This window comes from Pteropus medius, unplaced genomic scaffold (assembly GCF_902729225.1).
Source record: "Pteropus medius unplaced genomic scaffold, Ma_sr-lr_union100, whole genome shotgun sequence".
Lineage (NCBI taxonomy): Eukaryota > Metazoa > Chordata > Mammalia > Chiroptera > Pteropodidae > Pteropus > Pteropus medius.
The window spans coordinates 1,257,243-1,276,702 of NW_024343733.1; the positions used below are offsets into that span (position 1 = coordinate 1,257,243).

Below are 19,460 nucleotides of genomic sequence, written 5' to 3' on the forward strand. Positions count from 1 at the left end.
CCCACTCGGCCTGCTCAGGCCTGGCGGGCAGAGGGTGCCCCTCCAGGCCACCTTTCTGGATGTGCGGACTCCCTCCCACCAGGCCCCACCTCCCGGCAACTCCCACTGCTGTCCCACGCCACCGATGTGTCCCAGCAGGCCTGCTGGACACACGCCAGGTTTGGACCTCCTCGGACAGGTGCTAGGTGAAGCCCCACGAGTTCTTGGCTTTGTCGAATAATAACAGCAACAATAATAATAAGCATTTATTTAGCGGTCACTAGGCATGGAACAGTCCGCTCAGAGTGCTCCCCACCCATCATCTAAAAAAGCTCTGAGGCAGGAATTCTTCTTGTACCCATTTTAAAGGTATGGAAATCGAGGCAGGAGATGCCAAGACCCTGGCTGCAGGGCACACAGAGGGTGGTGGAGCTGAAATCCCAGCTCAGGCCTTCCTGGAGCCAGCGCCCGTTCCCTGGCTCTCCTCCTGCCGCCCCTCCTGCCACTGTGCCCCTGTCACTCATCTCTGCCCTCCTGCAGGCTGACTGTGCATGGTTCCCTCGCCCGTCCAGGGGTGTCTGTACAGCACTGTCCCCCACCGGACCCAGGGGCCTCGGTGGCCTCTGCTCTTTCCCTAAGCCTGGCCCTTCCTCCTGCACACTGTCCCACCCTTCAGGGCTCCTCAGGGCCTCACGAGCTGGGCTCACCCCCAGGCCACCAAGCTTCTGCAGTTGCCCGGGACTCCACCCGCCCAGCCTTCTGGAGCCCCACACGCACAAACCAACCAAACTCGTGCCTCCCAACTCTGCGTTCTGTCCCCCCACGAGGCCACCACCTGGCCTCCTTGCCGCCACCCCCGGCAGCGGGCCTCGGTGGGTCCCCGCATCCTCGCTGCACCTGTCGGGCAGTTCCATGGAGGGGATTTAAGGCTGCACCTGTCGGGCAGTTCCACGGAGGGGATTTAAGGCTGCACCTGTCGGGCAGTTCCACGGAGGGGATTTAAGGCAGGGAGCTGTTATGGATGAGTTGGAAGAGCAGACGGCCAGGCACCAGTGGGCGACAGCACCCCAGGGCCTCGGGGCGGGGGGCTGGTGCTACCAAAGCCCAGGGCTGGACTCTTGGTGGAGACGCCACACAGGACAGAGGGAGGGGGACGAATGCCCTGGCTTCTCTCCTCCACAGCCCAGACGCCCGCTGGTACCTGCCCCGGGCCAAACCTGATGGGAAGCCTGCTGGTGGGGAGCCTGGGAAACTGGACCTGTGGGGGTCGCGGTGGGCGGCAGGGATGGCCGCGGGCTGGACAGGTGGGGCCCGGCCCCAGCTCTGGAAACAGCCTGCCACAGTTCTCCCCTGCCACCCAAGCTCTGCTCCCGCCCGCGGTGTCCCTGCCGATTCCTGCCTCTCCCCTCCCGCCGCCTGGCCCAGTCCGGCCTCCACCAGTCTCTTCCTGGCTCTGTTCCGACCACGCAGAGGTGGCGGGCCCCTGAGAAGTGGGGGAGCCTGTCCCCTGCCCCCGGGCGGCACGCCGTCCTCAGCGGCTCCCTCCGTGCTTTACTTCTAGAATTTCTCTCCCACCTGTTCTGGTTGCTTGGACCCCTGACGTCCCATCGCTTCAGACTCAACTGAAGCCCCCTCCCACAGCTCTCCCAAGCCCCACCTCTCTGATGACAGCAGAGACGATCGCCACCCGGGGACCCCCCAGTCCACCCTGCACACGCTGGATGGATGCACGTCTCCTAAGATGCTTTCTCGGCGACCCTCTTCCCCAAGGGAGAGCTGGGGCGCCTCCTCCGGGCCAGGCCCAGTAATCACCTCGTTTATTACCTCGCTGTACTTTACTTCACTCCAGAGTGATGATGATGATAATAATAAAGATGACAATAGCCACAGTCGGCTCCTCTCCCGTGCCCAGCCCCCACCCCCTCGTCCTCGTCTCTGACGTCCCTGTCCCTTTCAGTCACAGCACTCAGTGCAGGGGACAGCCTGGAATCTGAGCAAGCATCTCGGTGATCCTGAGCCCTGTCCCTTTCCCTCTGAATATAACTGCTGCCTCAAACGGTGAGCTGCACACTCAACTGGAAAGACCCACGTCCCCCTTACTGAGCAGTGGCAGTGGGGGGAATGGGGTGGACACCGGCCCTGCTATCCTGAGACCTGGCAACTTGGGAGCCTGGTCACCTGAGGGTCTGACGTGGCCATGTTTAACACTGATCTCCCCCCCCCAAGCCCTCCCCCCACCCAGAAGGCTGTGGTCACCTGCTGTGTGGGGGGCACCCTGCTGTGAAAGCTGGGATGAGCCAGCAGGGGGCGTGGCCTTTGTTTCTGTTAGTTCTCGGTGATGAGCCAGGGCTGACAAGGACCTGCCTGCCCCACAGGACACAGGGAGGACGCTTGGCCTTACGGAGCAGCCAGTGCCGTGGAGCCTGCCGTGGAGCCTGGCTTGGGTCCCCGGCTGCTCTGAAAACTGAAGGTGCACAGGCCAAGTTTTACCACAAAGACAGAAGGTTCCTGGACTCCCTCCCGCTCGCAGCCCTACCCGAAGGCCCCAAATCAAGAAGTGAAAATGCTGATGGACACTGACTGATTTAGTCCAAGCGCCATCTCTGAGGTAGGCACAGGATCACGCCCGTTTTATAGAAAGAGAAGCTGAGGGTCAGAGGGGACCTCGCTGGTCCAAAGTTGAGGCTGCACAGCTGGAGGTGGCTAGGCCAGGGTTCGGACCCAGGTCGCCTAGGCTGCTCCTTCCTCTCCATCGTCCTGCCTCCTGGCGCGTGTTGGGCACAGGCCGTCTGGTGGGGAGGCCAAATCTCCAGGATGGAGTAGGTGTGCGCATGTGGGTCCCCTAAGCCTGGGATGCGCCTTGGGACTTCACTTGCCAGGGCTGGGGACCCGGATGCACTTTGCTGGGCCCCCAGCTCGTGAGCCGAGGGTGACTGCCATTAGGGACACGGCCAGGCTCAGCCAGTGAGGCTGGTGTCTGAGCCGAGAGTTCGGGCTTCATGAGCAGCTCGCAGGCTTGTCCTGAGGTCAGCCGGGTTGGAGGATCCTCCGGTGACTAGACCAGGGTTTGCGGTCCCAAGCAACGAGGACAGGGTAGGAAGAGACAAGTCCCAAGACGTGAGCAGGCCCTTGGACAGACGCAGGCGGGAACTCCGGCTCAGCAGCCCTGGCGGGGAGAGCAGAAATGGAAGCTTCTGGAACCTGACTCACGCGCTCGGCGCCGTGCCAGGTGTTTTTCACACATTATTGCTGTTTTTCCTTTCTCACTAAAGCCTGTGAGGTGGGAACCAGACGCCAAGGAGGAGGCCGAGCCCAGGGAGGTCAGGTACTTGAGGCTGGGGCCCCAGCCCGGGCTGGGAGGAACAGGCTTCACACCCAGGCAGTCTGACTCCAGGGAGCTGCTTTCGGCCCCTGGTGCTATAGTAGCTCTTGGGTCTGGGGCAGTGGGGTACGAGGGTCCTCGCTCCCACGTGCTGTGCACCCTGGTGCGGACTAGGAACCCCTCTGGACTGTTTCAGGGCTGCTGGGAGGAGCGGTGAGTGGGAGACCTCATGTGGGAGCAGCAGACGGCCAAGGCTAGAGGGGAGGGCTGGTTTGTTCCTGCTGCTCCCAGGTCCCCGCGCCACCAGGAGGGACTTTCTAAAGTGGCCACGCCAGCCTGCTCTCTGTCCCATGTAGGCACAGAGCAGGCGTCTGCAGCCCAGGATCCTGGGCTCCGGGCGGTGGACTGTGGCCATCGTCCCCTCTGACCTTGGACCAGAGGAGGGTGGGGCCGCCTGCCACTGTCACCCTCACCCGCCACGCAGCGCCCCTCCCCCTGCCGCCCACGGGGGGGGAGCGCGGAGCCAGGGCGGCTGCCCCCGTCCCCGGGGCCCTGGAGCCACGCACCCTCTCGGCGCCAGCTCGCACCTGAGGGGCTCGCTCTTCACTGTCGCTTCCACTGTCTTCCAGCTGCTCCAGGATCTCGTCCAACACCACAGACCGCTTTTTCTTCGGGGGCTCTGTGGGAGCCCAGATGGCAAGAGAGGAGAAAAGAACAGCCCAGAGGGTTGGAGGCAGGAAGAGAGATGGCAGAGAGGGAGGCGGAGGGGAGAGCAAAATGGAGGGCGGGGGCCGAGAGAACCGACACGGGAAGTGGCGAGAGAGAGAGACGAGAAATGAGAAGAGAAACGGGAGAGAGAGCACGGAAGGGGGCGGCGAGAGAGAGGAGGCCGGGGGAAGCGGGGAGAGACAGACAGACAGACAGACGGACAGACAGACTGCAGGTTAGTCTCCAGCTTCGCCCTGGGCGCTGCCTCCCTCTGGGCCCCAGAAACCCTGGTGCTCCGTCGGCCGCCCCGTCTCCACCTCCCACCCACAGAGGGAAGGAGAGAGGAAGGGCCCTCTCGGCAGCTCTGAGGAGGCTCTGCCCGCCTGGGGTGGGGGCGGACAACCCCCAGGGAGGCCGAGGGGAGCCCGGGCGTGGCAGAGGGACCTCTGTTTTCCTAGAGGTCGCGGCCTCTGAACCGTACAGTAGGTGGCCGGCATACAGCCGGTGCTCAATAAATGCTGTGCACAGATGCTCTGGATTCCACAGGAGGCATGGAGGGAGTGACAACTGGAGGTGGCCTTGAGAGGGGGGCCGTTTGATTTGGGCTTTGAAGGATGTAGACGAGTTCTCTGTGAGGAGGGGACGGGAGGGGAGGCCAGCAGGAACGGGCAGGTGGGCTCAGCAAAACACATGCCCTCTGGGCCCCGCACGCTGCAGACCGAGTACCTACTATGTGCTATGTGCTCCTCTCGACAATCCTACAGGTGGGTATCACTACTGCCTCTTCCAGGTGAGGGAACTGAGCCACGGACAGGTAAGGCTAAGGTCACTCAGCTAGAAAGCAGCAAAGCCAGGACACGAACCCAAGCCATACCGAAGCCTACAGTCTTTCCACTTTTCACACATCTCTGGTGCTGGTCAGGGAATGCCGGGGAGACAAAGGGTGGCAGGAGAAAATGCGCCGGTTCCCTTGACCCTCCGGGAAGGGAACGGCGTCAGGGAGCTGGGCTCGAGGCTGGCCGGCTGGGTCAGGCCCTCTGCTGGTCTAACCACTCATTCGTGGTCAGCCTCACTCACAGATAACACTTGATGGGTACAGAGGCAGCTGCAGACAGCCTGTCCCAATCCCTTCTCCTTCCTGGCTCAAACGCCGCCTCCTCTGAGAAGCCTTCCAGATGTTACAGATCGCCCCCGGGACCCTGTGCCTCCATTTCCCCACTGCGCTGGGAGCTCCCTGCGGGCACGTCTCTCGCCGGAGTCCCTGCAGAGCCCGGCCCAGTGCTTGTCCCAGAGGTGGAGAAAGACCCTCGGGTCTCTCCTAAGTGGTCCTGGGCAAGGGACTTGGCCTCCTGGAGCCTACTTTTTCACTTCATCCCTCCAGAACCGAGCCAGACACTGACCCTTCTCATGTCCACGGCCACCTGTCCGATCGGAGCACGTTCCCCTCCTCCTCTGACTCCCTGCACCTGCCCTCACCCTCATCCACCCGGACGACGCCAATTCTCTACACAGCAGCCTTGGGGATCCTTCTAGAACAAACCGTCCAGGGTCCCAAAGCTCCATGGCTTTGCGCAGCACAGAGAGGGACACCTCAGGCCCTCCGGAGGGCTTCGCTGGAGCTGGCTCCCCCTCCAGGCTCACGAAGCGCGTTCCCACCTCGCCCCAGACCCTCCTTCGTTCAAGCCCCAGCTCCCTGTCGCCTCCTGAGGGAGGGCTCTCCTGACCATTGTCTAAAACAGGACCCCTACCCTCCCTCAGTGCCTCTCGGCACCTCTCCCCACAGGGGCATTTGTGTGGGGTACTGTCCCCTCCACTCTGTGTCCCCAGCCTTAGCACACTGCCTGGCACCTGGTGGGGGCCCATTAATATCTGCCGAATGAGGGGACGAGCGCATCAAGTGGGAAGGGGGGACATGGCGAGCTGCCCCCTCGGCTACGGGGAGGAAGGTGTGGAGACTCCCCCTCTCCCCGCCTGCTCAGGGAGCCTCAAGGCCTGGCAGCTGAATCCATCATTGTTAATCATGAAAAGAAAGGGGACAGGATGGGTGGGGGGCAGGGGCGGCCGCCCGCGGCTCAGACGCCCGCCTCCTTTCCTGCTGCCTCCTGGACATTCTTGGTTTCCTCATAATCGCCTGGCCCTGGAGGTGCACAATGGCTTCTGGAAATTGAATTTGTGGGCAGGTAATAGGAGCCGGGAAATAGAAGGACAGCAAAATAGGGCCTGCGGGCTTGTCACTGACATCCCCTTCCCAGCTACTAACAATGGGGGTGGCGGTGCGGGCGGGGGCTGGGCCTGTCTTATTGGTGGCTGCGTCCCAGGGTCCAGCACGTAGTAGGTGCTCTGTGATCATTTGTCGAGTGCAAGAAAGAAAGAATGAATGACTACAAGGTGGGTACTTTTTAACAAATAAAACTGCTAATGTCAGGATAGCGATTAAAAAAAAAAAAACGAGTGGCAGAGCTGGGAGACATGCGAGATGCCCCCTGGTTGGGGAAACTGAGGCCCAGAGGGAGGAGAGGTGCAGCAGGAAGAGAAAACACGCACAGGTGGGCACTTTACACACAGCACCTCACCTGAGTTCCATTAAGTGTCCCTTTGGGTGGGGCGCCATCACCCCCATTTCACAGAAGACGAAGGCGCAGAGAGACACCCACACACAGCTAACACGCAGAAGCCTCAGTGTGTGCAATCTGCAACCCACACCCGCTGGCTGTTGCACCACGTGGCGTCTCCTGAGAGGCTCTGCTTGAGGGTGGGGTGTGGCACAGCCAAGGTCATATAGGACCTTGACGCAAAGCAAGTGGTCACCGTGTCTGGCTTTAGGAGGAGACACGCTTTGGCACGTCCTCAGCTGTGTGACCTCCGGGCAGACGCCCTGTCCATGACTCATTCTCTAATAACATATAGAATGGGGGACAGGGCAGTCCCTCCACCCTTTCCCTCTGCTGCAGCCACCCTCTGCTGACCCATGGGCCTTCCCTGGCTGTCTGGAGCTGGTGACGGGTTCCCCTTCCTGCAAAAGCCTCTCAGAGCACCCCTGCTTCTCGGCACTCATCATAACAGCTCGGGAACACGGGTGCTGACACCACAACCCACTGGCTAGCGGGGAGCAGCAGACTTAGCCCCTCTGTGCCTCAGCTTCCTTAGCTGTGAAATGGGGGCACTATTACTACCTGGTATGGTGAGGGCCCCATGGATGGTGACATCTTTAATACTACTCCTATGAGAGGTATTGACTTAACATGTCTCTGCCATCGGGCCGATGAGTGCCAGCTGGGTGGGGACTGTCACTGGAAAGCTAGTGCATCAGGGCCAAAGGAGGCACGACCGCTCCCCCCACCACCAGTCTGGAAAACGGAGGCACAGGGGTCCCCACCGACTGCTACGGGGCGAAGGATATGGAAGGCAGGTTGGTGACTGGCTAACTCCACGGCCTTGGCAGTCAGACAATCTGAGGTACCAGTTCTGCCATTTAATGGCTCAGTGACCTTGGGCAAGTCACTTCTGCTCTCTGGGTTTAACCACTGGGGATGCAAACAGGACGTGTCTCCAGGGGCGACCGTGAGGATTTTCAGGGTCATCTGAGATCCTACCTGGTATGCCATCACCGTTCTCATGGGCCCGGGGCATCTGGCTCAGGTTGGGCCCCCAAATGCCCCCGGCCAGAGAACACGGTGGGCCCCGAATTCCCACCAAATGACACTCAGGCGCCCCCCTTTACCTCCCGACACCATGCCTGCACGTGGAGCACCCTGCTTGCAGGGAACAGCTGCTGAAATCCCACGTCCCCCCGACATCAAAAGCCTCAGTGGGTTTTCACCAAACAAACATAATGCAGACGGAGAAAGGTGTAAAATAAATACACGAAACAAGCTGTGCGTTTTCCTTCAGTATTACAGCTGCACCCGAAGATAAACAACAAGTGAATGTCGCCCAACATCAATACCCGAGAAATTAACTTGACAAAAAGCTCAGCCGGCCCCCAACAACCCCCAGTCCTGCCCCCACCCCCCCACCTCCAACCACCACTTTGCATTTCTGGAGTTCCCATCTAATGATTTTATTTTTCAATTAATTCCTTGACAGAATGCCAGCCCGCGCCTCTCCGCCGTCCCTGGCTGGCGCCGTCGCCTGCGTGGAAGGCACAGGCAGAGAGGCGCGGGCGGGCGGGCGAGCGGGCGGGGGCTGTCGGAGGACAAGCGGTTTTGTCTCGGAGGCAGAACGCTGCGGAAAGGCGAGCGGGGAGAGAAGCAGAGCGTGGCTGGTCAGGGGAGAAGGGACTCTGCGAGGCACCCTGAGAAGAGGCCAGGTGAATGGCCAGGGAGGCCAGGTGCTGAGCCCAGGGCATGTGGTGCCAGCTGGGGCCAGGCTGCTGGGCTCAAAGCCTCTGCTCCTGGGCTGGGCCGCCTGGGGCGAGGCACCTACCTCTTTGTGCTCAAGAGTATCTGGTTGCTATACTTACGGCCTAGCGCACAGTGAGCCCTCAGTAAAGGCTGGCCCTTCTCACTGCCATTAATGGGAGCTGTTACTGGGAGCACGTGGGCAGGTTCCTTCCCTCCTCTGTAAAGCGGGGATAGCCAAACCATCCCTGGACACATGCACTGGCCGCGGTGGGTGGTGGTCACTCACGGCACTGGCTGGAGGCTCTGGGACAGGTTAATGGCTCTCCTACCATGCGCCACAGCTGTGACGAGAGCCCCAGAGGATACACTGAACCTCCAGCTATGAAGGCCACGTGGGGCCCAGGGCAGGCAGAGCTGGGTCCCCGGCCTTTCTCTGAGTTACCCCGGTTACTTTCTGCAGAAAGGACACAGCGGTACTGCCCACCGCCGAGGGGCCACTGAGACAAGGCGAGAGAGCTCTCGGTCCAGCGCATAAGCAGGCGTCCAGTAGTAAGGGTTAAGAGTGACCATGGAAGTGTCACGCGAGGACACCCGGAGGGTGGGCAGGGCTGAGTCCGCGCTGAGGGCTGGAAGGGGAGTTGGAGCAGAGGACGCCAGTGTCCCCAGGTCTCAGCCGGGTGGTGGGCCAGGTGTGGACTTCCAGAAAACTCACGAGCCGAGCGGTATTACTGTCCCATGTGTCATGTGTGGAAGTAGGAGCTCTGGGCTCTGGGCTCTGGGGAAGTCACATGACCACAGACCCTCCAAATAGGGCCTTGAGCTCGGGTCAGGCCGGGGGGCCCTTCCTGTCATACCAAAGCGATGCCCGGGGCTCAGCTGCCCACTCCGCACTGGAGACACTGGCCCAGCTGCCCTTCAAAAGAAAGGCGTGAGGCCGGTCACGTGAGGCCAGCACCTGCCTGCCTGTGTCAGCCGTTTTCCCAAGGGGCCGGTGGTCCTCAGCCATCTAGGAAACCACTGGTTCCTGGGCTCTACCCCAGAGGCTCCGACTCGATGGCGCGGGGTGGGCCCTGGCTACTGAGACGGCTCCGATTACTGCTGGTAATACACACAGTGCTGAGGACTCTGGCCCCTTGGGAAGCCGGAGGCCGTGGTGCAGCCCAGGGGGCTGACCTCGCTCTGGATACCAGGGGAGTCTTGGGTGCGTGGTGGTTTCTGGCAGCTGGGCTGGCGGCTCCCCGTGCACAGGGGCTGGTGAATGCTCTCGCCTGGATCAGCGGGGTAGCCTGGGGTAGGGCCCTGCGGCCAGGCTAAGCCCGGGGACTTTGGGGCTTGGTCCTGCCTGTGTTTGTATTAGTTACAGATGCTGGAGCAGCCCGTGCAGGCGGAGAGGAAGAGCAGTGTCCAGGTGAAGGTGATTCATCACAGAGTGAAAGACAAAAAGGGACCGGGAATGGCTGGAAGGCGTCCCCTACTCCGTGCCTCGAGCCTGGAGGGGTCTTTCGATTTTTAGGGGCTTGGCTGACATTAGCTCCCTGTCCCTGTTCCCTGGCACAGGCCCTGGGTTGGGGGTAGAGGCTGAAAGGGAGGACACAGTAACATCGCCTCACGGGTCCCGGGCGGGATGATGTCTGCACCAGAATCACCAGTGCCAAGACCTAAAGGACCCAGGCGGGAATGTGATGGAGTCAAATGGCCTGGGTGGGTGACTACAGGGAGGGCTGAGGTCTGGGGCAAAGGGAAAACCCATGCGACTCAGCCCCAGCTGCCCCGCGGGGATGCAGGACCCGGGGGGTCGGACCTGATTTTTCAAGAGAGGCCAGACTCTCAAAACTCAGGCCCAATTTGTTGATAGCAAAATAAAGACAATTAATTTTAAAAAATTTTTGTTTCTTGTCTTGTAGGCAAAAGAAAGATCTGCGGCCGATCTCGGCTGATAGCTCACCCAGTGCAGCCTCTGATTCATTCTCTCTCCTCTCGGTCTGCAAAACCCCATTTGCTTCACTTGTGATCATGAAACAGTAATAACAGCCTCCTTGCCAGTGCGTTTTCCTTGAGTTTCTCCAGCTTAGGCCGGCCCCTGCCTCCAGCCGCGATCCTGGAGGGAAGCCCACCCTCCTACTGCCCCGATTTCCAGCACTCCGGTCCCCAGGCCCCAGGCCCCTTATCCAATCAGGGCCCAGCCCCTTCCCCTCCCAAGTCGCTCAGAAATTCTCCTTCTGTCAGTTTAATTCCGTGATGGATGAGGAAGAGCAGGAGAAATGGCCCGCACAGCTGGTTTCCCCGTTAGCCCTAGCAGGGAATCCTGGCCTCGCTGGCGACGGCTGAGTGAAATGTTTGCAGAACGCAGAGAACACAAGTCAATAACAATTTAGCTGGATTGGGAGCAAGTACCTCCCCTCACGGACAGCCGCTCCCGGGGGAAGGGGAAGAGCGCGGGCAGGATATTGCTGAAGCGCTTGGAAATATTTCCAAAATACCAAAGAGGCTCAGGGCGTGGGGGGTGGAAGGAGGGGTGACCCGGAGGACACCTGCTCCAGCTCGCTGCAGCCTCCCCAGCACCTCTGCAGGGAGCAGCTCTGGCTCTTTGAACGTGCCCCCCCCGCCCCCCATGGCCGGCCATTTGCACCCTTGCTAGCAGCGGCCTCGACCAAAACAATTCTTGCTTCTTCGTTTTTCTTCCCACAGCCACAGTGGCCACAGCGGAGCCTTAAGGCACGAAGCAGAGGCACCAAATGGAGGAATAAAAATGAGGCTCGGGGAGCTTACAGGACCTGTCTGTCTCCGGGCAGCTGGAAAGATCCACGGCAAAGGGATATTTTGAATAATAAATTCTGTGACTTCACATACTTGCTTGAACTTTGCTGACTGATTTTTAAAGCCCGATGATTCTGTTTTCGTGGCCAAGATCAAGAAGGCATATTTGCAAGGGCTGGCGTGGGGATCATGTGCTCTCTTGGTCCCCGATCTTCTGAAAATGTGCCGTCCTATGAATGATTAAGTTAAGGGGGTGGGGTGGAGGTTGGTGAAGGGTTGCAGGCTTTAAATATCATCTGTATGCTGATGACTTCCAAATTTATATATCAGCCCAGACTTCGCCCCTGAGCTCCGAACTCACAGATCTATCTACTTGACATCTCACGGGGAGTCCTAATAGGTGTCTCAAACCCAGAGTGTCCAGAGTCTTCCCCCACCACCGCTGCCCCCACCTGCTCTTCCCAGCTTCCTGGGCCTTGTCATCACCTGGCACCACCATCCTCCGAGTGGTTCCGAGCAAAGATCTCTGCATCGGCCCCAGTGTCCCTCCTGCCTTCCAGAGGCAAGTCTGACCGGCTCGACCTTTACCGTAACGCTCAACCCGCCTGCTTCCTTCTGCCCACTGGTCTCTCTCCCTGCCCAGGCCACCACCTGCGCTTGCTGGGATAGCTACGGTGGGACCTCCACCTCCATTCTTGCCCCCCGCGCCACAACGCATGCCTCATATAGCAGTGAGGACGAGGTCTGGCAGTGCCAATCAGGCCCGCACTCCCCTCCTTAAATCAAGTGACCTCCTGTGGTATCTTGAATGAAAGCCAGGCTCCCCGTGGGCCTCTCCTGCTGTTTTCAGCCGCTCGCCACCCTGGGCTGGTTCCCTAGCCACTGGGGCCTGCGGGGACCATGCGTCTGCCCCAGGGCCTCTGGCCCTGCGTCAACCTCTGCCTGGAATGTTTCCAGCTCAGATCTTCGGCAGGCTGGCTCCTTCGCATCACGCGAAAATTCTGCTCAGAAAGACCTTTCCCATTGCCCCCTCTGACACCTCTCCTCCCCATCCCCATCTCTGCGGACTATATGTAGCATGTTAGAGGCCTGACAATTAGGTGATGGTGGGAAACCGAGCGAGCGAACAAACGAAGGTGGAGGCAGAAAGCAAAGCGACGGGGCCTCCTTTCCGGGAAAGCCAGGGGTTCCTAAGCAGAGGACCCCTGGCTGGGGGGTGAGGGTGCAGTTATGAGGCCTCGAGAACTGTCTGCTCTCTGAGAAAAGGGGGATCGTGGTGGGAGGAATTAGCCCCCTGCAGCTTTTGGATAAAATAAAAACAGCTGTTTCACAAGGCCTAGGGGCTGGAAACTTTTTCTGTAAAAGATAAAACAATAACTATTTTAGGCTTTAGGGGCCACAGGGTCTCCGTCACAACTACTCAACTCTGTCCTTGCAGTGTGAGAACACGGCCACAGACACTACGCCTGGCTGTGAGCAAAACAAACAAACTCCTTACGAGAAGAGGCTGCAGGCTGCATTTGGCTGTGGCTGTAGTCTGTAACCACTGCTCCACCGGGACTGGGGGCCCAGATCCAATCAAGGGGACAATTTGGGATTTAGGGACTGCTGGGGATAGAGGGAGGGCCGAAATAGGGTTATCTGTTCTGTAGCCTGCGGGGCTGTGTGCCCTCGAGCAAGTAACTAGACCTCTCTGGGTCTCACTGTGCACCTCAGGGAAACGGGAATAGCACGTCTCCCCAGAGCTGTGAGGCTAAAATGAGATCGTGAAATCACGTGGCACACTGCAGGTCCCTGACAAGGCTCTCTTCTCCTCTCTCTTTCTTTCCCCTGACTCGATTTTTACTCAGTCACATGATTGCCTCTTTTCAGACCGGTGGTGTTCCCAGGTTCAAGGTTAGGCATATTTGGCTTCTAACCAACAGGGTCCCGGTGCTGGCTGCACGCCTGCCAACTGTGGGGCCTGGAGCACAGTTTTCCTGAGCCCTGGTTCCCCGGCCTGTGGGGGACGGCGAAGATGAACCGAGCTGACGCCTGCACGGCGCCTGATATAGAGGTGCTTAATTAGCATGGGCTGTTCTGATGACTAGGCTCTTATTTATGTTTGTTTATTCACCCCATAAACAGCCAGTGAGCACCCACTTTGTACTAGATGCAGGGCCAAGGCAGGGGACACGGAGAGGGCCTTGTCCCCTGGAGGGTAAAGCCCCGTGGGGAAAAGCGAAACCAGACAACCGCGTATGTCCACACGAAGCGGCAGGAAGGTGGGTGAGGGGGCTGACGGGGGAACCGGGAGGGAAAGGGATGGCGGGGCCAGGTGGGACCTCTGACACTCTGGCTAAGCCCCGAAGGCACAGGAAGCTAAGGGGACAGGCTCAGGGGACAAGGGCCGCAGCAGTCACGCTCCTTCCCTGCCTGGCTGGGACGGCAGCTGTGACTGACCGGACAGGCACCCATCTGTGCTTGCGGAGAGCAGGTCTCCCACGCCGGCCCGGCCCGGCCCGGCCCGGAGCAGCCGGGCGGGGATGGCGCCGCTGCCCGCCGTTCGCCATGCCGGTCATGTCCGCGCTCCCAGCACCGAAGGTAAAAGGTGCAGGCGCTAAGCACAGCCCATCAGTCCTCCCAGCTGGAATAAGACAACGCCGGGAAGCAGAGCCACGCTCCCGGCCAAATAAAAGCCTGCTCGCCCGGGCCTCCCTGGCTGCGCACGCTGGAAAGCAGAGGGTCCTGCGGGCGGGTTGCTTCCGGGCCATTATCTTTCCTCGGCGCGCTCACAGGTACCGCGGCCCGCCGGGCTCTGAAAGCTTCTCGATGCCGCGACCCCGCTGCTTTGTAACACGCTCGGGAAGAAAAGGACACAGCCAGTGGCCGACTTTCCTTTCTTCCCTCCTTGCTCTCTCTTTTCAGCTTCCCACATGCGAGGCTCCTGAGAGGAACTGCACTTCGCCTGCCAGGGGTGGCGGAGCTGGAGGAGCTGGAGATGCGAAGCGGGGAGATGGGCGGGGGCGGGATGGGGAGAGGGGAGGGCGGGTTCGCGCGGAAGGGCCGTGTGCTCTTCTAGTCCCTTTCCCAAAGCATCTCTGGTGTCAAGGTCACTGCCTCGTCAGGGCAACTTTTAAAATGACTTTCAAGAACCTGTTCTTCGCTGTTCAATTTCATGGATGTTTCCTAAGGATCAGCTTGTAAGGAAAAATATAATAAAAAAATCTCCAGGGACAAGGGATACAATGAAGGCTTCCACCTAGGGCGAGGGGTGCCAGTTTCTTTTGGCCACTGGTAAGGGACCCCGGATAAGCAGCGAGTGCCAGACTGGGCCCAGGACGCCAAGTCCCCACAAGGCGCCGGAAGGCAAGACATTCTGAACGCCCGTCCTTGTTGCTACTACGTGGCGCCTACGACATGCCAGACACCAGGCTGCGCGCTCCAGACATGGGACCAGGTGACCCTAGATAGAGCCGAACGCAAACACGCCGTCCCGAGACCCGCCCACACGTCAGGCACGTTCATCTCTCTCTCTCTCTCTCTCTCTCTCTCTCTCTCTCACACACACACACACACGCTCGCCTGTTCAGGCTTACGAAACCAGTGCTCTCCTTCACGTCTTATTCCTCTGCCCAGAAAGCACCCTCCCTTAGCCTGGCCTGACCAGGATGCAAGGACAATGGGGAGTGTCCTTGGCGACCCAGAACGGGAAGAGAGGATGAACTGACATTTGCTGCGTGCTCACTGTGCGCCAGGGGCTTTACAGCTGTCATCTCTAAGGCTCACACTTCCCCTCATGAAGTAGGTGCCCTGGTCCCATTGCACAGATGACACAGCTGAGGCCGAGTGACATGCCCACGTCACGGGGGTAAAAAGTGGCAGCGGCGCACAGCCGCTGACTCGACTCGGGCCGGCAGGATGGTAAAGGCCCAGGCCTGACTCCTGAGTTGGCCACCGGTAGCTGGGTGCCCTTGGGTGGGTTATCCGCCCTCTGTATGCCTCAGCATTTACCTCCTAGGACTCTGCAGGATTAATACCTGTGAAAGCCCGTGTACCTGGCACAGAGTTAAGGTCTAACAGATAAGGTTGTTATGGTAACAATAACAAGTGTTACCTAGCCTGGACTGCACACTGAGCTGCCCACCTTGACCTAGGCTCATCCGGGACCCGCAGGAGTGGAGAGGCTGGTCACAGGGGCTGGCCCGCTCCCGGCCCACCAGCACCCTGTCTCCAGTCTCCCCTAGGGGATGGCTGGTCTGCTGAACAAGCTGAGCCTCGGGGGCAGGGGTGAACTTGGGTAACCACGCCGATTGCACTGGCCACAATGAGGGCTTTGGCTGAAGCCACAGCTCTATTCTACCCACCCGGGTCACCTCCCACTGTCCCCAAGAGCGGCTCAGAGGCCATGGGTGTCACCAGCAAGCTTCCCGCGGGCCCTGCTGAATGGCTGAGATGCTTGCCTTTCATTCCGAGGCTTGCATTCCACAGGGAGCCCTTTATCATGGCCTTGGTGATCAGGCTGGGCAAATGGGGCTCTCAGCCTCCACCTGAGATCTGAGTGCCTTCCTGGCAGAGCTCAGGGCCAGGGGCGGGAACTGGGCAGGGATCCCACCTGCCTTGGAGTCTGCCAGGGCCCTGGAAGCTCTGAACAATGCGGATTTTGACACAAATGAGCTGGGTATTTTTCGCCACAGGGAAGGGGCAAAGAGGGGAAAAGGGTTCGGCCAGAAGGGCGGGGGGCCAGCAGCCCTGTTTTGAGCATTCGGGGCTGCCAATGGATGCCTCCTGTCGCGGGGGGGAGAGGCTGACATTTCCGGAGCACCTGTGCCCCCCTCCCCCCAGCGTCCCGTTTAGTTGGGAAGGGCAGATGGAATCAGATGGAATAGTCGCCGAACGTGGGACGCTGCAGCTAGACGCTTCAGCCACCGACTACCAGGGTGACCCTGGGTGAGTTACTTCATCCCCGTGCACCTCAGCCCCTTCATCTGTCACATGGGAAGGCCGATGGCGCCCACCTCCTACCTATGTTGCGTAGAAGAAAAAAAAAAGCAGTTTGTGCACTTTTGTTATTCCCTTGTCCATCTTGGCAATTGTTTAAGCTGGTGCCTTTGTTGCCCTTATCTGTAAAATGGGAAACGGAAGTCCAGAGGGTACAGTGACTTGTCCTGAGACACTCAGCCAGCAAAGCAGCAGAATCCAAGTCTTGTTGACTTCAAAGTCGATGCTCTTTCTCCTGAAGCTAACCTTTTGGAGACCAGGACTGTAAAGAAAGATTTTTCTGCCAGAGAGGTAAACACACACGTGTGCACACACACACGATAACAGCACTTCTGGGTGTTCACAGCCTCCCTGTGCCAGCCTTAGACTAGGACCCACCGAGACAAGGTTTCACGGATTCTGGGTTAAATGTCCCTGTATCTTATCTTGCTGTGTTCCGGAGAGAGCATTCTTCTGTTTTCCAAAGATTATCATGCATTTCTTTGGCAAAGAGTGCAGAAAAACACTACCGGAAATTAATTTCCGACTCTTCGGCCTCCAAACTCTCGGGGCACCCTGTGCTGGCCCTTCAGGCCTCTGACGGGTGAGGCTAGCTTGGAGGCTGATGCTCGGCTGTGTTTGCTGGTGACCCCCCCAGATAGGTGGCATCATGATTGCATCCTGCATCCCCTCCTAGCCAAGCACTGCTGCTCCCGCCCCCCAGAAAACCCATACCACCCCCCGCCCCAGCCATATGCCTTGATGTTTGTGGGGCACCCTATCAGCTGGATATTCTCTGTTGGGTGCCACCAGATATATCCTCTGTCCTGTTCTGTTCCCTGGAAGAACATCCCTGGGGAACCTGGCCCTCTGGCTCACAGGTGAGACGGTCCAGGAGAGCAGAGGGTGGAGGAAAGGGAGCCGCAGGCCTTTCTGCCCCAGCTTCCTCCCTGCTTTGGTGTCCATCTCTGGCAGTGGCTGTGTCCCTACATGGCTGGGGACTGGGCGACTGTCCTGTAGGCTCCTGCTCTTGCTGGACCTCAGAGATCACTTCCTCCCCCGATCTTTAGGCCCTGGGGTGGGGGAAACAGCGCGCTACTGCTCACCTCTGGACACCGCCCCCACCCCTGTCAGCTGTCCTTGCATTATGGACCCTTCCTGCCGGCCCTCGGGGTGAATCCCATTTCCCTCTGGGACCCTGCTGTCCACCCTTGGCGCCGGGAGGGTCTCACTGTGCTCACTTGCTGCACGCTTGGTTAGATCAGAGCTGCGGCCCCCTCCAGTGCCTGGGCGGGCAGTGCACCCCACAGCGATTCAAGAGGTGTCTGAATGCATAGCTCAGCCCTGACACAGCACCGGCCTCGGGGGCTTTGCCCCATCTCTGCATCTCACTTTTCTCATCTGTAAATGGGGACAGTGTAACACACACACCATAGAGTGCCCCACAAACATCTAAAGGGCCACACGACGCTTTTCATTATGGCTTATTTTATTATTCATTCCCTCTGCTTCTGGAAGGGACCCTAGAGATTCTAAGCCATGCAGAAGACATTTGTACACCCCAGATCTAACGAAGGCCCAAGACCTTTTGAAAATGCAGTGCGTGGGGGGCTCTAGAGTTGCTCTGGAGTTCAAGTCTCAGCTTTGCTATTTCCTAGCTGAGTGACCGTGGGCACAGTGCTGAGCCTCAGTTTCTCTGTCTACAAAATGGAGACAGCAGTGCCCACAGCTGCCAGGGTTGCTGTGAGGATGAACGAGACAGTGTGTGTCACATACTGAGCATGTGGCCCCTGGCCCAGAGTAAGTCCCTTGAACAGCAGCTGTCACGAGTCACTTGAACGCTCGGCTGGTCTCAGTTCTCTCATCCATAAAATGGGGCTAATTGTGCCCATTTCACAGGGCTGGTGGGAAATTAATGGGAAGATGTATGCAAACAAACCACGGTCTTTGTTACTAGTATTATTGTACCTGCCCCATCTGGGCCTCGGCATGTAGCGGATCTGTGGCCGTGGTGATAGCCAATCTCACAGGGAAGCTTCGGGCCGGGGAGAGGCAATAATACTGTCTGTGAAACTCGATTTATTGAAGGGGGCTTCTCTCCGATGGCGGGCAGAAGTGCTGAGCCGGCACTCCTCGGTGGCCTCGGGGGTGGGCAACGCGGGCACTGGGGAGAGTCCCTTACACAAACATTTGCCGACGGGTGCATTTGGGCCTGTCAATGGCTGTCGATAAGGACAGGCTCTCTTTCTGCATGGCAGGATTTGGAGACTTATTGAGTTGTGAGCCAGCGACTGTGTACTTAGCCCTGATTTTTCTGGTTTCTCGTTCACGATTGCTCCTATGTTCCCCAGCCTTAGACTGACAGCTCAGCCTGTGTCCGACACCGTGCTGGGCCTGGGAGCCCAGAGACGCGCTGATCAGTGGCAGATGAACACAAAGCAGTCCGCACTCTGAGGCACGTACGGGTCCAGGGAAGATAAGAACCACGGAGAAACAGATTACGACATGGCAAGGAAGTACGGGAAGAGAGGTAAGGGAAGAGGATGGAGCCCTTACTGATCCCTGAGGAGAAGGCGGGGGAAAGGAAGACTTCTTGGAGGTGTCACTTGAGCTGGGTGTTAAAGATTGGAGAGCACTCGCCAGGTTAAAAAGAAAAACTGGGAGGCAAGGCATGCTGAGTAGAGGGAGCAGCACGTGCAAAGGCACAGGGTCCTGCCTGGCGTCTGGGGAGCAGTGAACTCTGGGGGAGGCGTCGCGGGAGGGACGAGGCCGGGAAGGCCGCCGGGCTGGGAGGAGGGGTATTCTGAAGGGTCTGGCAGGCTGAGCTACAGTCAGACGGCTTCCAGCCTGTCTCTGCTGTTCTAAGCACACCTGACGCAGTCTTGCGTCGCTGAGACACCGCTTACAAGGCCTGCTTCCTGTCCTGTGCAAGACCGGCCAGACCCAACTGGAAAACTCGCAGCTCCGTAAGGGCGACCTCCCCTCAACGTGCCTCTGAGTTGCTGCCTGATTTGGGAAGCCGAGTGTCACTGGCTGGGTCGGGAAACCATCGCATCCAGGTTCTAGGCACCACCTCTAAACAGACGAGTGGGGGAAGGGCAGGAAGGACTGGCCCCAGGTGACATCGTTGGTCCCCAGCTGCCCGATGGGGATAGGGACACATGAGGGGAGCAGTAACAAGCGCAGATCTTGAAACACCGAGGGGTACGCTGCACGTGGGACCTTCGAGGCCCTTCACGAAGGGCCACAGCCCTCTCTGACTTCATCCACCTCCCCTACCCCTTCTCAGTGGGCCACGCCCCCACCAAGCCTTGGGGTCCCACTGCTCAGGCAGCGCTTTCATGAGCACAAATGTCACCTCTGCAGGGAGGCCTCTCTGGACTACGTGCTCA

The 19,460-nt window shown here is 59.1% G+C and overlaps 1 protein-coding gene and 1 long non-coding RNA gene across 2 annotated transcripts in view; both read right to left on the minus strand.

The window, feature by feature from the left end:
- Positions 1-230: 230 nt before the first annotated feature.
- On the minus strand, positions 231-1,611 carry LOC120606746 (uncharacterized). The gene is made up of 2 exons (XR_005653960.1): positions 953-1,611; positions 231-876 (listed from the first exon to the last, which is right to left on the minus strand). It is a non-coding gene; the product is annotated as an uncharacterized LOC120606746 (long non-coding RNA).
- Positions 1,612-2,560: 949 nt separating this feature from the next.
- RBM19 (RNA binding motif protein 19) overlaps positions 2,561-19,460 on the minus strand; it is a 111,800-nt gene continuing 94,900 nt past the window's right edge. The window contains exons 24-25 of the mRNA XM_039868214.1: positions 3,868-3,980; positions 2,561-3,145 (exon numbers count right to left, since the gene is read on the minus strand). Of these exons, the coding sequence (XP_039724148.1) occupies positions 3,137-3,145; positions 3,868-3,980 (122 nt within the window). The 3' untranslated portion in view covers positions 2,561-3,136. The remainder of the gene's footprint in view (positions 3,146-3,867; positions 3,981-19,460) is intronic.